Here is an 18,444-nt window from a genome sequence, read left to right as displayed (position 1 = left end):
CTAAACAAAAAAAACCTATGTGATGAATATGCCAACACTGAAGTTCTCAAATCAAATATGAAGTTTGTTCATAAGACACATGCATCTAGTGAATTACATTATTGATATCCAACCTGTGCCCCCATATTTGATTTTATCATAATTATTCATTACTGAAATCTTGCTTCACTAAAACTAAAGTCTCAATTTGGGAAGCCATTTATCATTTTGGATTTTGCAGTAGACAGACAATTTAACCAATTATTCTATGTAATCTGCCATTTTTTTTCAGACAAAACTTTATTTATTGTTTGAATTTCTTAAAAAAAAAAAAAAAAAAAAAAAATACTGTTCTACAATGTATTTTGTGAGAACACGCTGTATAGTGTGAGAGCGGACATAGCACCAGTAATGAAGGGAGGCAGGTCTTTGTGAAGAGTCAAAGAGTATGCAAAAAAAAAAAAACATATGTGACAAATCCTCAAAATTCCTCCTTTTGTGTTCCACAGCAAGAGGAACAGGGTTAGCCACAACATGAAGGTAAGAAAATGATTAAAGCCTTTGCCGAAAATGTGGCACGTTGTTTGTGTGATGATATTAAGAACGCAAAACATGATTAAATGCTCATAATGCAATATGCTCCAACATATTTCAATGAGGAACGAGACTCTAATACGAGTATGCACTTGACTGAACATAATCCAGATTACATAATGAATCATATGAATCATTATGCAAATAAACAGATCGGCTTGATGCTCCACTGTGAAATGCCACAGAGAAAAATGAATATTGGAAGCAACATTTGCATTTTGAGATTGAAGTTTGTAGATTATTTCGTATAATAACATAAGTCATTATATTATAAACTACACCCTGTGATTTGCTGGAAAAAAATAATAATACCTACCTTCTGTTTGTTTCCACTAAATCAAATCGATTTATAGATCAACTGGTGTTATCCTTTGAGAATGAGTTATTAGATTTCTCATAACGCCAACAAGAGACGCCCGTGTTATGAATTTACTTTAGACAGAAACTAGCTTCTTTTGCTCAAAACTTGAAAAAGAATAAAAACAATCTTGTGGACTAAGAGTGTTTCACGCTCATACAAAAACGAGGACAAGGTGGAAAAAAAACCTCATGCAATATGGCACGATAACCTCTGAGGGCCTTTTTCAACCTCACCACCTGCTCACTCTGTCTGCGCCATGGGCAAGCAAGCCAAGAAGTGAAGAATATATGTGTGTGTATTCTTGTCTTCGGGTCAACTACAGTAGGCAGCTACAGTATCTTTTATATCAGACTCCACATTGACATTCTGCACATGCTGTATACCATAGATGAGGATGGACTATAAAAGAGCCTTTTGCTCTCCGCAATCCCTCAGCATGTTTTGATCACGTCAAACACATCCACTTGAAAGGTTAAATTCTGTATTCGCCTGCAGAAGCTGTGCTTTCCCATGCGTCATTCAGCGAATGTCCTCCTAGTCTAACTGTCATCTCCATCCGCTCGCAGTCTCCCGTCTCTCTCTCGTTCCCCAAGCCATTGGTCAATCGCTCTGAATCAAGCACAGCTGTCTGACTGCACGCAGGCCATTAGATCGATACTTTACACATGCAAGCAGTAGTGGCATTAACAGCAGAGAGAGGGAGGGACACCGCTCAGAACGCACTGGACCGTAAAGCAGCATCAACACAGCTGAAGCTCAGTGCACAACAGGAAATGCAGTGCAGCAATGCAGTATGGGAGGAGTTGCAAGCAGATGTAATCAATCAAGTGTCCCTGCTGTAGGAAATTCATGACATGCCCTCTCAATACATAAAGAAAGGACAATTCCACTTTTTTACTCCTGGAATAGACACTAAAACTGTAGGCTTACAACATTACAATGTACACTCTGAAAAAAGGGTTATTCATCTTGATTTTGCATGAAACAGTTACTAAAATACTAGTGTTTATAAAGATTAACTGAGTTTTGGTGTTAGCTATCTTATATTGCAGTACTTTTTGAATGTTGTTCAGTTCAATTTTAGTTTCAATTTTAGTTGACTTTTTAGTACATTTGCTTTTGCTGTTTTTATTAGTTTTTAAATATTCCTATGCAGCTTTTGTGGTTTTAACACTTCAATTTAAGTTTTGCATCTTAAATTTAAGTTTAGCTTTGTTTTACTTAACACAGCCTATTTTTAATAGTTTTAGTTAACAATAACAACACAGCAAGGAAGGCAGATTGTACTGTTAAGTTTACAAATATCAAGCAATATTGATAAAAACTCTAATAAAGGCCGATAACCACAACGGTATCAATATATTATACACCCTTTGTAAAAAAGGATTGTGTGTGAATAGCCTGTTCACATGAGTCCATGAGGGGATGAGGAAACTCATTAGTATGCTCATTATAAAATCATTAGTGTGCCACATACTAATTGGATTTAAACCTATAGAGTCACATAACTGTCTTCAATAAGATCAATAAGAGCCTTTTTATATTAAGCCCTTTTTCACTTATATTGAGCCCTTTTCCACTCCAAAAGAAATTTTGGAGGATGGGAGAATGGGAGTGGTAAATGTCACAAGCTGGATACAAACTGTTTTCGCCTACATGAGCACCATAGGTCACCATACGAAAGCATGTGTGCTAACTGCTTGGTTCCAAAACAGTAACAGTACTCACTGATGATTCAGAGTCATTTGGAAAATCTGATGAAAAACACGTTATCCATGCCGGGGAAATAGAGATTCTTTTTAAAGCCCTAGTGGTAAATGCTCTCAGTAAAGCTGTGACGGCGGTACTGAGAATGTCAATGCTGCAAGCTGCTCCTTACACCAGAGCAACACAATATTCTGATTTCAAAGAGATCCAGGAAAGGGAGGGTCGCAGGAAGCTTTGTAAGAACGGGCAGGCCTATCCTTTGAGGAAGTTCCTTTCTCCTCTCCGTCGTGGATATGTTGGCTAATGCCTGGCATTTGAAATGGCAAAGTTCAAACAAGGTTCAAAAACCACAGCAAGCCCAAGGGAAAATCCTTCCCATATTTTTATCTTTTCATTCTCTTTCTCTCAAGCATGCACAGTCAATCTGAAATGCATTACCCAGGATCTGGTGACCGGCTCTGTACGGGGTTGGAATATATTGAATAGTGAAAAACAAAAATTGATAATGGACTCCCAAACCCCTTTATCATCATCAGATAAAATTAATATTTCACTGCACTTGCTGCTCTGAAAAAAAAAATATTGATTAAATAAGCGGGACTCCTTAGATGCCTTTTGAGGGAGATTTCTGGGATGAAACTGGTGGGCCGGTGGGAAGCGAACCTGCGTGAAACAGACGCTATTGATGGGAAAGAGGCTATAAGAATTGGCCAGTTGCTCCCTTCACTGCAGTGAAAGTGAGCGAACGAAAGAGAGAGAGTGAATCTCATGTATCCCCAGAGAACTGAAGAGACAGACAGTCTGAAAGAGTGAGACACTTCAGTACCGACAGCCTGTCAGAGTGAGAGAGGCATCTGCCAGACCTCACACATACACACACACACACACACACACACACACGCACATTCTTGGTCACTACCTCTCTCACTCACTCTCACTTTGTTTCTGTCTGTCTCATGTGTTCCCTATTTAGATAACACAAAATTTATGCAGACCTGCATACTGCAGCAGTTTAAAAATGCGGCTTTTTGCATTTTCAGTGCCTGGATTCCAGGTCCTGCTACACTGAAATATGCCTGCTGATAATATGAGTAATTTGACTTTATGCTTATAAAATGCTAATATAATAAAGTAAAATAAACAACATACAATAAAAACAGGACTGGCCAATTATACAAGGTGTTTTTCCTTGTTCTTGTTTGAGGCCTCAGGTGCTAGGATAGGCTCCAGCATCCTTATGACAAATATATAAAAACGTTTTCAAAAACAACATCCCCATGGCCTTCATAAAAAAAAAAAAAAAAAAATGTAATTATATAATATTGACTTCACAGCTATAGAATGTAGTTTTATTTAATAAGCAAGTTAGAACTTTACATTTAGTTTTTTGCTTCTCACAACTTCTCATAACTCTCTTTACTCCTTGCTTATTGTACTGTTTTTCTTCGTGTTTCAATGCACACACAAACACATATTCACAAACCCAACATTCAGAGCGACCAGCAATGCATCTTTGGCCTTGAAAGTCTGCTGCATGTATTGTTGTGAGCAGTGAGAGTCATACATGCTGAGTGGAACCCCATAAAGCCGTCTGTATGAGCAACTCTAAGAGGCTTTCACTCCTGCAGAATCATCACCTTCTCCTGCAAAAGTACAATGATGACGAGGGAAATGTATCAGCAAACTGCAGTAGCAGAAATAGTCCATGCAAAGCCGCTCAGACAGCAAATCACAGTCTGAACTGCTTTAAAATAATGCAGCTCGGCTCCGATCTCCTAGACTGTCCTCAGGAGACATATGCTGCGTCCAGATAAACCACTGCTGCTCGTCACTCAGAGCTGCAGGGAACACCTAGGTCGAGGAGTCATCAGGGGTCAGGGTCAAAGGTTAAAAAGGGAACGGCCCGAGTTCAGCTAGCGAGCAGGTGCTGAGGTCAGAGAAGTATTGCTAGGCTGATCTTGTAATATTCTGTTGGGTCCTGTGACATTTTATTTTAGAGTAGTCTTTGATGAATTTCAGTGATCTAAAGCTCTTGGTAAATAAAGTCATCTGTTTTCAGAGCCACGTCAATCAAGTTTTTCCACAAAAAATATTAACCAGCACAAGTTGATAATGTAAGTGAATGAGTGAATGTTTCTTGAGCAGCATATCAGTGTTAGAATGATTTCTAAAGGATCGTGCGACTGTAGATTAAAGAAATTATGCTGAACGTTTGCCAGCACAGGAATAAATGACATTTTAAAATATATTAATACAGTTATTTGTATTTTAATACTATTTCACAATATCACTGCTTTTTAGTATTATAAAGGCAACCCAAGGCAGAAATATTTGAACAGCAGTGTATTGTTTTTTAACTGAACCCACACTCATGCTGAACGACAGTCAAATAACAAATACAGTCATCTGTGCAAGTAAAACAGGACGGCATTTAATAAACTCAGAGCAAAGCTCCATACATTTCCCATCTCTGAAATCATATGCTCTCTATAAACTGAAATGAGATCAGCATAAAAACACTATAATGAGAAAGTACATCTGTGGCTTTTGCTCTGCTGTACAGCATGAAGCAGACAGATTGGAGCAGCTCTTATTAAATGTCTTAAAAGGATTTCAAAAAGCTCTAAGTGATTATGTCTGGCAGACCCTGCATTGGAGCGCTGACTTTTACAATAGCAAAGGGTTAAAGCTTTCCTAAAGATTAAACATTCACCACACTTCCTACAGTCATCCATCTTATAACAAAGAAACCCAGTGGCTTTGAAGAACAAATTCTGTTTCATATAGTCAGAAAATACTTTGTTTAAACAGAAAAATGGATCACAAGAGTATGGACCCATATAAAATGGAATAAAATTTGAATATTATAATATTATTATGAAAAAGATAATTAAACAATTAAAATCATTCATAAGATAATATGAAAAGTTCAGATGCGAAAGCCTGTAAGTTCCGCTTGAATTTTTCTTCTAAAAAAATAAATCACAACATGCACTGACAATAAAATTACGATAAGACGATAAGTTGTATAAATAAGGAATCATCAGTTTTGCTTTCAAGATGAATTTGAATACTGTGGCTAGTCTGATTATGCACTTTAGCCATACCACAATAACCATACATAATTCCTGACCCATAAATTTCCATTTCTGTGACCAGAATTCATTTTGGTATATGTTCCAGATTTTCCATGACCTTCTAAGAACTGAATAATTGCTGTAACTTTTCTAAGCCTGGAAATCAAACCATGGAAATCCCTAATATTTCCAAGTTTTCCAGTACTGTGGGAACCCTGGTACTTTGAGCCCTAATCAACACCTTTTACCATATTTCCCCTCAGAAAATGTCAAAGGTTTGCAGATTTCATCTCCATCGGTGGTTCCAGACTTTTAGAGGCACCCAAATATCACAAAATGATTTAACCATTCATACAAGTATTTAAATGTATATATTAATAAAATCTGAATTAATCTAAAGATGTACAACATAAAACAGTTTTTATTAAGAAAAAAAGGATAAATGACATTACTTACATTACATTACATTACTATTTTATTACCAGAGAAGTAATACTAATCAGTTTGAAAAATACCTTCTTGTCTTGGGAGTCTCCGAGTCAGAACATTTGGGAACCACTGATATAGAGCTACAAGTGACTAACTTACCAAATCTGATCAAGAAGACAAAAGGGTGGTGACGAACAGCAAATAAAGATGCCGTGTTTTGTAATGAATGCTTTGTTTGGCACAACATCATACTTTACTGAGTGAGTGACACACTTACTGTTTGTTGTATCCTCCTCTGTGATGCACTCCCGAATGGAGTCTGTTAGACCAAGACTGGCTGCACTGGGCAAAGGGCCGAGGAGCGCTGTCAGTGGCACATGCGTGGCCTGATTGGAGAGAGGTACTGTGTCCCTAGCCGCTTCCTGATCCTCCATTCCTCCCTGGTCTCCCTGTTCGAGCACCTGACTGATAAACTCCTGGTTGAGATGTTGAGCCGCTGCCTCCATCTCCTCATCCTCTGGGTCTTCGTCTCCAGTCATCCCAGAGGCCAAAGACACACAGTCATCATCTGAAAGAGCGTTACAGCATGAATCAAAAACCAACATCTACGCGTGAATCAGCGTAAAATCACACAATAATCTGTATTAAGAACAAATATCATCAGCCAACTGTGCTAAGACGAGCCTAGGTGTACTAAATAAACATGCAGAGCACTTGATTTGATCTACCTTCTCTAGCGTAGGAGGCATAAATCCCTCTCAGTTTGGTTCTGCTGCTTGACGCCAGCTGTGTCTCAATCTCATCGCGGTACGAGTTGATCTCACCTGCAGACAACATACAGACACATACACATAAGCCTGATGTATCCGATCGACAGTATGATATTTCGCCTGGAAAATATTCAGCATGCAACATGAATTCCCTGGTAGAGTGTGTTCAGATTACGTATGCTAATGGCACGTCAAGTAATAACGTATAGTCTTAATATGTGGAGACATTTATGGAAACAGCTTCTGCGCACTCCAAACCACAAGGGAATTTTCCATTCATAATCATTGGAAAAATTTTCAAAAGCGTAGTGTAGCTGAGATAACGCACCGCAGAGAGCATTCAGATGCCATGTTGAGTCAATAGAGAGAATCAATATCTTATTCCAGGAGGACAGACTAACCTTGATATTCCTCAAGTTTCTTGGCCAACTCCTGCTCCAGCTGAAACAACGACATTATAATTAAGAGAACCATTTAAAACCAGAGACTCATATGGCTGAATCTTATATTCTTAGCTTCACACAAATATACACTATTGTATCGTGTTAGTAATTTGTAATGTTTTTGAAAGAAGCCTCTTACGCTTACCAAAGCTGCATTTATTTTATCAAAAAGCCATAAGGAATATTACTATAATTTAAACAACCGTTTTTTTTTTCATACATTACTCCAGAGTTACATGATGTGTTGATTTTCTGCTCACTAAACATTTCCTATTATTATCCACACTAAAACAGTTGCTGTTTCATATTTTTGTGATATACTTTATTTTTTGTAGGTTTCTTTAAATAGAACATTCAAAAGGACAGCAACTACCTGAAACAGAAGCCTTTTGTAAATGTATTTATAAATACTGTCATTTTTGATCAACTGAATGCCTCCTTGCTCTGAACGGTAATGTACTCCCCATATGAGTACCTGCTGCATCTTGAGTTTTTTCTGTCCTGCAACAAAAGATGGAGGATCACATTCTTTCTCAAGGTCCACTCGCATGAACTCATCGATGGTCAGGGCACTGGTGGGGGTATCCTCAAACTCTGTCAGTCTGGATGATAGAGTAAATCAATTATATTGAATAATATTGACAAGATATACCCAATATTGTGTGATACTAATATGGTACCAATGTATATCGTACATGCCAAGTTTTACTATGACAAAGTATTTAAGCATTATGCACCAAATATAAGTCGGGTAACTACTACTTTTTTTGCAAATAGCAGACAATTTCCCTAAAAATATGTTTAGATCTGCACCTTTTTCTCAGCGTGGCTTCGCACACCTTGACGACAGATATCACCTCCTTCACTGTACGACGGAATTCATGCATACGAGCCGCTACGAGCAGTGCTACGGGGACGTGGGAGAGAAAATGAGGATAAATGTTTTGTCCCAAACCGTATTGTTCTCAATTTGTATGACATTTCACCACCGTGCAAATATACAATGTATGTACCGTGCAAAAGTGTTGAGAATGCATTTTCTATAGTAATGGAGCATCTGTACAAAGAATCTCTGCAGATGCTGAGGTGTGTTGTGTGATACAGTAACCTAGTTAGTAGGCATTATGTAAATTGTGCTGCAGAGTTGTGTTTAAAAGAACAACAGCCTTTACAAACCTATTTTTTCCTCCGCTGTCAACATAAAGACAAGTGCTCAACCAAAAATAATTTCACAATATTTCTATAATCACACTATATATCTAATACATGTTATGGTAAAACAGAAATAGTGTAAGAAAAAAAAACTATTTAACAAAAAAAAATATTTTCCATTTCTAATTCATTCCTGTGATGCAAAGCTAAAATTTCAGCAGGCATTATTATTATAGTCTTCAGTGACACATGATCTTTCAGAATTCATATGTAATATGCTGATTTACTGCTCAAGAAACATTTCTTCTTATTATTATTATTATCATTGAAAATATTTCTGTCAATGTTATAAAAATGTAATACCATCCTTGATATATAAAGGCATTCATTTCTTCAAATATATGTATATTCTAAATTGTATCCTAAAGTCAGCGAAATCTAAATGCAAACGTATCATTATTTTTGTGAGAAAACATTCCCACAAACAGATACACAGTGAGCGACACCTGTTATCTTTCTGTTATCTTTGTTTTTGCAGAGTTCTCGCTCCGAATCAGAAGGTGAAGCGTAGCTGTGTTTATTCCCCTCGCTCTAAAACAATCAACCTCAATACAGAAAACTGACATTTACACTTACCATATTCCCCTGAATACTGTGAATGATTAATGATGAATTATTAATTATTCAGATATTGCAGCAGCGGATGTTAGATGGGAAAAGCGAGACAGTTAGAGAACGCTGAACTAGAGATGCAGGCAGGAAGTCTGCCTTCTATTCCTGAGCAGTCGAGGCACCTTGCTGATGACAGAGTGCAGAGACCAGCGTGTTCTGCTTCAGATCGAGGGCACTGAGATCTGTGCGGCGGTAAACCACTTGTCGTGATCTTGTTTTTATCCTTGTTATGGAACTCGCTGCTCCAGTTCCCATGTCAAACTTTTAGCACATTAAGGGATTTGCTTTATGATCTAACAGATGCGCAGAACTGAAGACTGCAAAAAAAAAAAAAAAAAAAAAAAAACACGTGGACTATTTTCATTTCGAGCTGACAAAGGAGGCGCCTAGTGTATCTTTTAACAACTTGGAGGTTCACTCAAAACAAAGAAATGAAACTAATGTTTATACAAAAACGAAGGTTATGTTAGGATTCATGTTGTTCCGAACGTGTGTGAATCTTTCTTCTGCGGAAGACAAAAGAAGATATTTTGATCCACGCAGTAATAACCAAAGGGGTCCAGAATACCAGGTGCTTTGATCAAATATCGTCAAATGCCTTTTTTGTGTTCCAAAGGTAAGTAAGAAGATCGTTTGCAACGTGAGTAAACAAAAATTCTCATTTGTGGGTGAACAAGAGAGTGTTCATCATTTGAACTTTAGACAATCTACCTGCGCCGCACAAGCCTGACGGTCGCCGTCCCGTGTGCATCCAGTCCCTCTTCATCCTCTGCAGCAGTCTGAGAGCAGTCATTGAAACCTCGTGAGTCTTTTCACCAAACTCCAACATGTGGGCGAATCGTGGAATGTACAGACATGGATCTATAGATAGAAATATACAGGTCTGTAATCAGCGTCTGCGCACGAACCCGAGAACATAACCTAAATATGTAACTTTGGATTGAGTCTGAAGTTTATTGCAAATCAGGTCCTCACATCGCTGTTGTCCCTTATTTAACTGATGCCCTTTCAAAAGATTTAAAAAAGCACAATTTTTTTGTTGTTCTCCACGACTCCATGTTAAATCTAGAACACTGTCCTCCTATGGGAACCTTTAAAAGAGGCTTGGCTTAAAGTCAATCTGTGGGAGCAAATATCCCTCACTTCCACCTACTTCTAAGTCCTTGGGTAAACTCATTCTGGTGGCCCAATAAAGCCCAAACATCACTGCTGTCCTAATAAGAAGGAAATGAGCTCAGCTAAGAAAGGCGCAGTCTACGATCCTATCTAAAGCTACACTAAGGAAATGCACCTGCACTTACGAGAGTGTGTTCATTGAAATCTCCCGACTGTGACTGTCACTGGCCTTTTTATACAGCTTGGTAATTTTATATTAAATTATAATATTAACGCAGTAGACCAGAGCAGTTGACAGAACAAATATTCGGTACCATCTGTGAAACAGGAAACAGTTTAAGTCGTTTAAGAAAAATTAAATTTTCTCATGTAACGTTCTTTGGAATGATCCATACTGCGCTGAAAAATAAATTGATTTTCAGACTTCTATTTCAGTCACGGCTGTAAAATTATCTGATTTGTGAGACTGTAGCTGTCAGAGTTTGATTAAGGGAAAAGTGATAAATGAATACAGGGAGTAATAATCAAATAGATCTGAGAGAATTGTTGGTGGGGACGAGAAACTTGGTTTCCAGAAAAAAACCAGGGCTAGGGACTGCAGTACAGGTAGAGAAAATTCTTTACAAGAAAGTCGCATTCAGCATATCTCAACAACAGAGCCCTTCTAAGGCAAAAAAATGATGGATGATGCTTTTAATTTTGGTGCTAAAATGGGTTCTGATCTAGGCTGAACAAAGACATCCCTTAAAAGATGCATCACATGCCTCAAACTCAATCTCTGACCTTGTCTGATGTGTCTGTAATTGTTAAAATCATCACTTGCTTGGGGGGGAAGCTTGATTTTGACACAGTGGGAGTGCTAATTTGAAAGCGCTAATCAAGACATTTTGCAATTAGTACACAGCAGAAGTGGTAACTGTATTTGTAATATATAGTTAATTTTGCAGCCCTGCAATGTGGAAATCCACATAAAACTATGGAAATGCATAACTAAGAGAATGACTACTATACTATACTAAATAGCAACAACTGCCATCTTAAGGAAGCTGCAGGTTATAAGCTGTTAAACCTCTGAACAGTTCATATATCAAACATTAGAGTTGTGTGGGGTAGGGCAGGGTGTAGTGAAATCAAAGTCAGATTTCATTGTGGTACATGCAGCTTCCTGAAGTGCACGTATGCGTTACTCGGCGCACCTTTTAGACGTGACTTACTGAAAGTGCTTTACATTTGGTGCGTTTCACTCTCTGTGTGCATGTTTCACACACTCTGGCAGGCAAAAAACATCATTGTCTAAATTGTATGAGATAGATAAGCCGCTTATCGTAGGCGAAGGATCCAGTTTCCAGAGCCGGAGCCCTCTGTTGGAGATCCGGGAAAGCTGTGCAAGCCCAACCCCCTCTCTCTCTCTCTCACACACACACACACACACAGCACACTGTAGATTTAACATGGCTCCTGTCTGCCAGCGAGCCTTCAAACATCAAACCTGAATGTATTTTCCTGGCAGCTGCGCTTCGCTCGGCTCAATAAGGTAAAGAACGACTAATGATGTGCTATATTAGTTCCTCTGCGGTTATTGCTTTAATGAATCGCGAATAATGATTCGTATTACTTCGACTGAAGAGTCCGTTTCGGTGGACAAGTCTATGCTGACGGTAGCTCTGTTCTGCTGCTACTTTATATCTTTAAAACCGGTCCGCAAGCGCTCGCGCTATAATCATTGATCGGACACGTTAACGGTGAACGCGGACGATATTTCTGCCGAGCACTTCAACGGTTCGCTTAGTCGGTCGAGCACTTCGTTGCAGATGTTTATCCCCTTATGAGACGTTTAAGGCTGCATCAGCAAATTGACTGATCCTATGAAGTTGAAACGCTGCCACTGAAGCGCGACGACGGCTGGAAAGCGTCGAGTTCTCCATTGCGCGTTGACGGAAAAAAGTTACTTTAGGAAAGGGAAAAAACACATCCCTTCAAAGCCCCCGCGCGGGATTTCACGTAACGCTGGGCAAATCTGGCCTCAGGTGATGACATGGATAGCCCAGTGAAAGATGTGATATATTTTGATATTTTTAAATTCCCGTGTTGGTGAACGCGACGACTTGAACATATACCGTCAACAAAAGAGATGGAGATCTAGAACTGATTCTGGTTCCGATGCCGATTTTTGTTAACGATGCAGGTTGCTTACCGGTTCCATTATTTTTATTATGCGAGGAAGAAATGGCATTTAATGCCCTCAATTTGTAAATTATAACATTGTCATATTCGGCATAACGTAAATAAATGCAGTAGCCTGCATTTTTTCCCCTAAGGTGTGCATGCACACATAGACTTTTTAATTACTTTTAATAGGCTTTTTACAAGCATTTACAATAGGATTGTACTCTTCTTGCACTTCAAGCAGTAAAGTAAATGCGCCTACCATATTTAATTAGGTGTTTATGTAGTTTTTTTAGATACCGCTGTGCATCTAGCGACACGCTGTCACGTAAACAACTAGTCGGTATACAAATATTTAGGTCTCGCGAGCATTAGACAACACAATAGCAGTTTGCGTCTCATTACATTAACTAAACTTACAAGTCAGGTCATTTCAGTGAGGCTACGATTAAGTGTTTTGATGCGTAAGAACCGACTCGTAAGGTAGTCGGACTACCCTACGTTTTTGATTCACTAAAAGAACCGACTCGTACGAATCGTTCGCTTGGGAATCGATAACGCTGTTCAGTGTATCAGAGCGTTTTAGTAGCGCGTTCAATAAAAGCAATTCGACTGGTTTATTTTTTTTAACGAAACAGTTCTCGGTACCCTAATAAACAATGCGCAAGGGGTTAATTCGTGCTAGTGTGAGCGGCAAGAGAGGGGCTGGCTGAGGGAGGCGCCTCTGGGCCACTGACGTCCGAGTCACTCGTAGTTTGATTTGTCAACAGAGAGCTGGGCGTCCTCGGCCGTCACACAAAACGGGCTTTACGGTACAGAGTAGATGAGCTTGAGAGGGGATGCACCACAGATATGTGTAGGATGACAAGGACCGAGTAGCATTTTCCGTGGTCGACTCTAAATTTATTTAACCGACCGTGGCGCTTGGCTTTACTCGCGCCGTGTTATTTTCACTTGCAATAAAGTCGCGAATGGGCTCGAGATCAAGGATCGCGAGGATGCGATGAGAAAGAGGAAAAAAAGTCTTCGAGCTGGAATATTTCCGCCGGATGGATTCACTGATGCAGTTTCGCAAATGCGTTGAAAATGGGGGGGAAACCGCAACGGAAGCGCGTGTGTTTTTGAGTAGCCGAGGCTTGTAGTTTGCAGTTAAATTAAAGGAGCCGTTTTTCCCCGCTACACCTGCCTTTTAATTACTCCGCAGACTGGTGGATAGACTCGCTGATGCCAACAACGCCAGATTGCCTATATGGCAGGATCATGAAGTTTTTGACGTTTTTCCTTTTGCTTCCAGAAACCTTAAAGAGGACTAGAAAGAGTGGGAAACAGCTCAGCAAGCTGCCAGTATGCTATGAAATCGTGACTTTGTCCTTGAGGAAGAAGATGGCTGCAGAACTCTATCCTGCCAGCATAAACACCAACCTTCCGAACGGTAACGGCACAGCGGTTACATCTGCCAGCAAAAAGAGCATCGTCCAAGTCACTCAAACGGTGACGACGCCGACTACAACTGCCACTCAGCAGAACATCAACAATAATAACGTCGAGACCGCCAGCTGGCAGTCCACTCACCCGACGCTGCGAGAGAGGTAAGCGCGCGTTCAGCTTGCTTTTCGAGTCCCGCGCGCTCTTTGGGTCAATTAACGAAACGTTGCGTTGCGTGTTGTTCTCTTCAGGAATGCTTTGATGTTCAATAACGAACTCATGGCAGATGTTCATTTCGTTGTGGGTCCGCCTGGCGCATCCCAAAAAGTTCCAGCGCACAAGGTGAGCGAGTCCTCCCGCGTCGAAACGCATCTCGAGTGTGTCTTTGGTCGGGCTCTGCTTAACCGCTCTTGTGTGGCGTTTGTGCTTCCAGTATGTGCTGGCGGTGGGGAGTTCTGTTTTTGGTGCCATGTTTTACGGAGATCTAGCGGAAGGAGAATCTGAGATTCACATTCCTGACGTGGAGCCTGCTGCTTTTTTAATTCTTCTTAAGTAAGGCACTTGATGAAATCAATGATGTAAAAAAATATTTTTTATTCCATGTCTATATATTTATTTATTTATTTTTACAAATGTATAATATCCACGTCTATTAGTTGTTGTTTTTTTTATAATGTATAATGTAAATATATAATTATATATATATATATATATATATATATATATATATATATATAATGTATAATGTATATATAATGTATAATGTAAATATATAATGCATGTGTAGAATTATTGACACACACCGTTTTTAATTCTTTAATTAAAGTTATTTTTCAAATTGAACAACTAATATTTGGAAAACGCTTGGTGTCATTTGGTGAATTAGTAGGCCCTGATGACTGTTTAGGTGAATAATTGTGTTAAAATATTGCAGAATTTTATTTTATTTTATAATATTGCAAACTTTTTAGTTGTCATGGCAGGGCTGTCTTGTGGTACAACTTTAAAAAGTAATATTTATGAATGAATAAATTACGACATTTTATATATCTTTAAAAATTAAGATTAATTATAATGTCATTTATGAACACATTAATATGTATTCAAGGTGTAAAGAATTATATAATTTTTACATGGTTACACCACATGACATTTCTTGACATCATCACATTGAAAATGTTCTTAAAAGTTGAAGTATTTTGAAAAACATAATATTACAAAGAGTGGATCTCTAATTTTTTTTTTTTTTTTTTTTTTAATTCTCTTATTTTGAACCATTTATTGTTGGACACTATATGTAACCCTAAACTGCAAAGACTAATGCTTGTATAAGTCCTTTAGAAAAGGCATTGTTGATTTCTAACTTCTTTTTCTCTTCACTTCCAGGTACATGTACAGTGATGAGATTGAACTTGAAGCGGACACAGTGCTGGCCACTCTGTACGCTGCCAAAAAGTATATAGTGCCTGCACTGGCTAAAGCCTGTGTCACCTTTCTGGAGACTAGCCTGGAGGCCAAAAATGCCTGTGTGTTGTTGTCCCAGAGCCGACTGTTCGAGGAGCCTGAGCTGACCCAGCGGTGTTGGGAGGTCATTGATGCTCAGGCCGAGCTGGCGCTTCGCTCTGAGGGTTTCTGTGAGATTGATCTTCAAACGCTGGAGATCATACTAAAGCGAGAGACTCTAAACACCAGAGAGGCGGTGGTCTTCCAGGCAGCTCTCGATTGGGCTGTGGCTGAATGCAAAAGGCAGGGACTGGGACCAACCTCTCGTAATAAAAGGGCAGTACTGGGCAAGGCTCTCTACTTGGTTCGTATCCCAACCATGACCCTGGAGGAGTTCGCCAATGGGGCCGCACAGTCAGACGTTTTAACTCTGGAAGAGACTCATGATGTCTTCCTGTGGTACACGGCAGCCAATAAGCCCAAGCTGGAATTCCCGATGCAGAAAAGAAAGGGTCTGACGCCACAGCGCTGCCATCGTTTCCAGTCCTCGGCTTACCGTAGTAACCAGTGGCGCTACCGCGGACGTTGTGATAGCATTCAGTTTGCGGTGGATAAGAGGATCTTCATCGCAGGGCTCGGCTTGTACGGTTCCAGCGGTGGAAAGGCAGAGTATAGCGTCAAGATTGAACTCAAGCGCCAAGGTGTGACCCTGGCCCAGAACCTAACAAAATTTGTTTCAGATGGATCCAGCAACACCTTCTCGGTATGGTTTGAACACCCAGTCCAAGTGGAGCAGGACACCTTCTACACAGTCAGTGCCGTATTGGATGGGAACGAACTAAGCTACTTCGGACAGGAGGGTATGACGGAAGTGCAATGTGGAAAGGTGACCTTCCAGTTCCAGTGTTCCTCAGACAGTACTAACGGAACGGGAGTACAGGGGGGTCAGATCCCAGAGCTGGTCTTCTATGCCTAAAATTGTCCGTATTACAGTGCATTCCACTCACTGGAATTAGGAGGGATTGAATACAGGGTCTTGTGAGGCTCTAGCCTTTATTATGTAGCAGATGGTAATGGCGCTTCAGAACCACAGCGGACTCAGATGGAAGGAATGTTCTTCAGCTTTATTTATTGCAAAAATTATATATTTGATTTAATTATTGACACTGCAGCAAGCAGATCTCTATACAGTGTGTGTGTGTGTGTGTGTGTGTGTGTATGTATAATATACACGCACATAAATGAAGATAGTTGTACTGCTCTGATAGTGGACGGAAGCCACTAGTGTGTCATGTTTTGTACATAAATTATTTGTTTTCAGCTTGATGCTGACTGACAAATAAAATGTCTTGTATTAGTGATCAGCTTCCTGAACTTCAGATTATAAATGTTTTTGTGACTCAAATACAAAGTTGTTTTTACTTATTCATGACATGCATAAACAATTATGCTATTCTGCTCAATCCTGATTTTAGTAATGAAGAGAGGTTGAACTAAATCTATATTTTCAATGCCCTAAAAGTGTATGGTATATACACTAAAATAAAATACTTTGAATGAGGTAATATGAGCATATGAGCTTTTTCTATGTAATGAAATGCATCATATTCAAACTGAAATGAACCCACACACCACAACAGCAGCGGGCTTGTGTAAATGAGACCGTGATTGTTAAGTGTGGATGAAATATTCATCTTGAAGGGCCACATAAAGAACCTATTATCCCCAGCAGGCTGCATGAGGAACTGAAAAGGGAGTCTGTTTGAATTGAGCCCATAGAATCTGCTGCTCCACCGTTTGCATTCTAATTGAGGGTTTAGTAAACATGGAGCAGATGCAGCTTGGTAAAACAGCAGATTTCTGACCAAACAAAAAAAAAAACCCACACAAAAACAGATGAATGTGGAATTATGACACATGGAGAGCTGCTAATCAGACTGCATTCTTGGATTACGCCCAGTACTTTAACATTGGGATGCTCTCTGGTGTGTATATGAATAATTTCATCTCTGCTTCTACTAATCTGATGAGTCTGTTTAAAAAAACTGCAGGCCTGTTCTGTCCTCAAAGTGTGTGCAGAAGGTGGAAAAGGGGTTGCGGTGAATATGATGGGCCGTAATGGATTTTTTGACATGATGCAGTGCCCCCTAGTTACATCCGGCTAGACTGCAACTCGCTATGAATATCATTTCCAGATGGGTAAAACATTTTCAACCTGTGCCTGAAACGGCCTGAATTACAGACTACTGCAGAAACTAGTAGATGAGAATACAACAACAGCAACACCTTCTCCTTTTTGATGCAACCAGGAATCCATAGGCCATCAGACGAACAGATCGAGCATACTTGTATTGACCCAGCCGCAGTGTATTATTGATAACCAATTTAGAAAATGAATTGTTTTCAGAGATGCTGCCTGCTTTATTAATGAGGTTCATTCAAAAGCAATGTTCCGGTCAGCTGAGTTACATTAGAGATGTCATAGAGAGGTCATTACAGGGAGACTTACCGACGGCCGGAGCGTTGATACACAGCTCTCTAGCCAACAGGAGGAAGGTCTTTCCCAGAATGTAAACATTAACCTACAACAATAAGAAATAGAACTGAAAGCCTGAATTATTCAATAGGTACAACTGAGTGTGTGTGTGTGTGTGTGTGTGTGTGTGTATATATACACATACATACAGTGGTGGCCAAAATGATTAGAACACTAGTATTTTACACACCTAAAGAATGGTTGTAAATTCAGTTATTTTTTGCTGGGGTGTGTCAGTAGGAAATACCAGTTTGCATTTACAGACATTCATTTTGTCATTAATTGTAATAATCTAGCAAGATTTTTGTTTGCACAAGGAGTCTGACAACACCCAGTGCTCCACACATCTCATCATCATTCAGTCTGTGTACGCAATGACATAAAGATACAACAAACTGAGATATACTAAATACAAAAGAACTGTGGCAACGTCTCCAAGATGCTTCAAGAGACTTGCCTGCAAAGTACAGTAGCGTTTTTGGCACTTGTGTAAAACCGCTGTAAAATGAAGATGTGGCCAAAAATAATGTCATAAATAGATTTTCTTCATCGACTAACTTCTATTAACTAAATT

General features: G+C 39.4%; 2 protein-coding genes across 3 annotated transcripts in view; one reads left to right on the top strand and one right to left on the bottom strand.

The window, feature by feature from the left end:
- Positions 1-18,444, bottom strand: part of brf1b (BRF1 RNA polymerase III transcription initiation factor subunit b) — a 54,065-nt gene that overhangs the window by 21,534 nt on the left and 14,087 nt on the right. The window contains 7 exon segments of the mRNA XM_043236670.1: positions 6,425-6,715; positions 6,876-6,971; positions 7,319-7,358; positions 7,836-7,962; positions 8,174-8,267; positions 9,896-10,045; positions 17,844-17,916. Coding sequence (XP_043092605.1) covers positions 6,425-6,715; positions 6,876-6,971; positions 7,319-7,358; positions 7,836-7,962; positions 8,174-8,267; positions 9,896-10,045; positions 17,844-17,916 — 871 coding nt within the window.
- btbd6b (BTB (POZ) domain containing 6b) lies at positions 11,684-16,899 on the top strand. 2 transcript variants are annotated; one of them, XM_043236666.1, is made up of 5 exons: positions 11,684-11,834; positions 13,761-14,055; positions 14,143-14,233; positions 14,325-14,443; positions 15,278-16,899. In XM_043236666.1, exons 2-5 carry the CDS (start codon positions 13,850-13,852, stop codon positions 16,308-16,310), a joined length of 1,449 nt encoding a protein of 482 aa, XP_043092601.1. In that variant the 5' UTR covers positions 11,684-11,834; positions 13,761-13,849; the 3' UTR covers positions 16,311-16,899. The 2 variants fall into 2 exon arrangements, with proteins under 2 accessions (XP_043092601.1, XP_043092600.1); XM_043236665.1 differs by lacking the exon at positions 11,684-11,834 and having other exon boundaries at positions 13,162-14,055.

Source organism: Puntigrus tetrazona, chromosome 4 (genome assembly GCF_018831695.1).
Source record: "Puntigrus tetrazona isolate hp1 chromosome 4, ASM1883169v1, whole genome shotgun sequence".
In the NCBI taxonomy this organism is placed as follows: domain Eukaryota; kingdom Metazoa; phylum Chordata; class Actinopteri; order Cypriniformes; family Cyprinidae; genus Puntigrus; species Puntigrus tetrazona.
Note: the sequence above shows the minus strand (reverse complement) of the source record. Positions and strands in the feature narration are given on the sequence as shown.

Bases quoted from the DNA above. Each gene is read 5' to 3' on its own strand.
- btbd6b (XM_043236665.1), top strand. From the start codon at position 13,691: ATGCCAACAACGCCAGATTGCCTATATGGCAGGATCATGAAGTTTTTG. The intron at 14,234-14,324 runs GTGAGCGAGTCC...TTGTGCTTCCAG, and splicing joins AAAAAGTTCCAGCGCACAAG to TATGTGCTGGCGGTGGGGAG. The intron at 14,444-15,277 runs GTAAGGCACTTG...CTTCACTTCCAG, and splicing joins GCTTTTTTAATTCTTCTTAA to GTACATGTACAGTGATGAGA.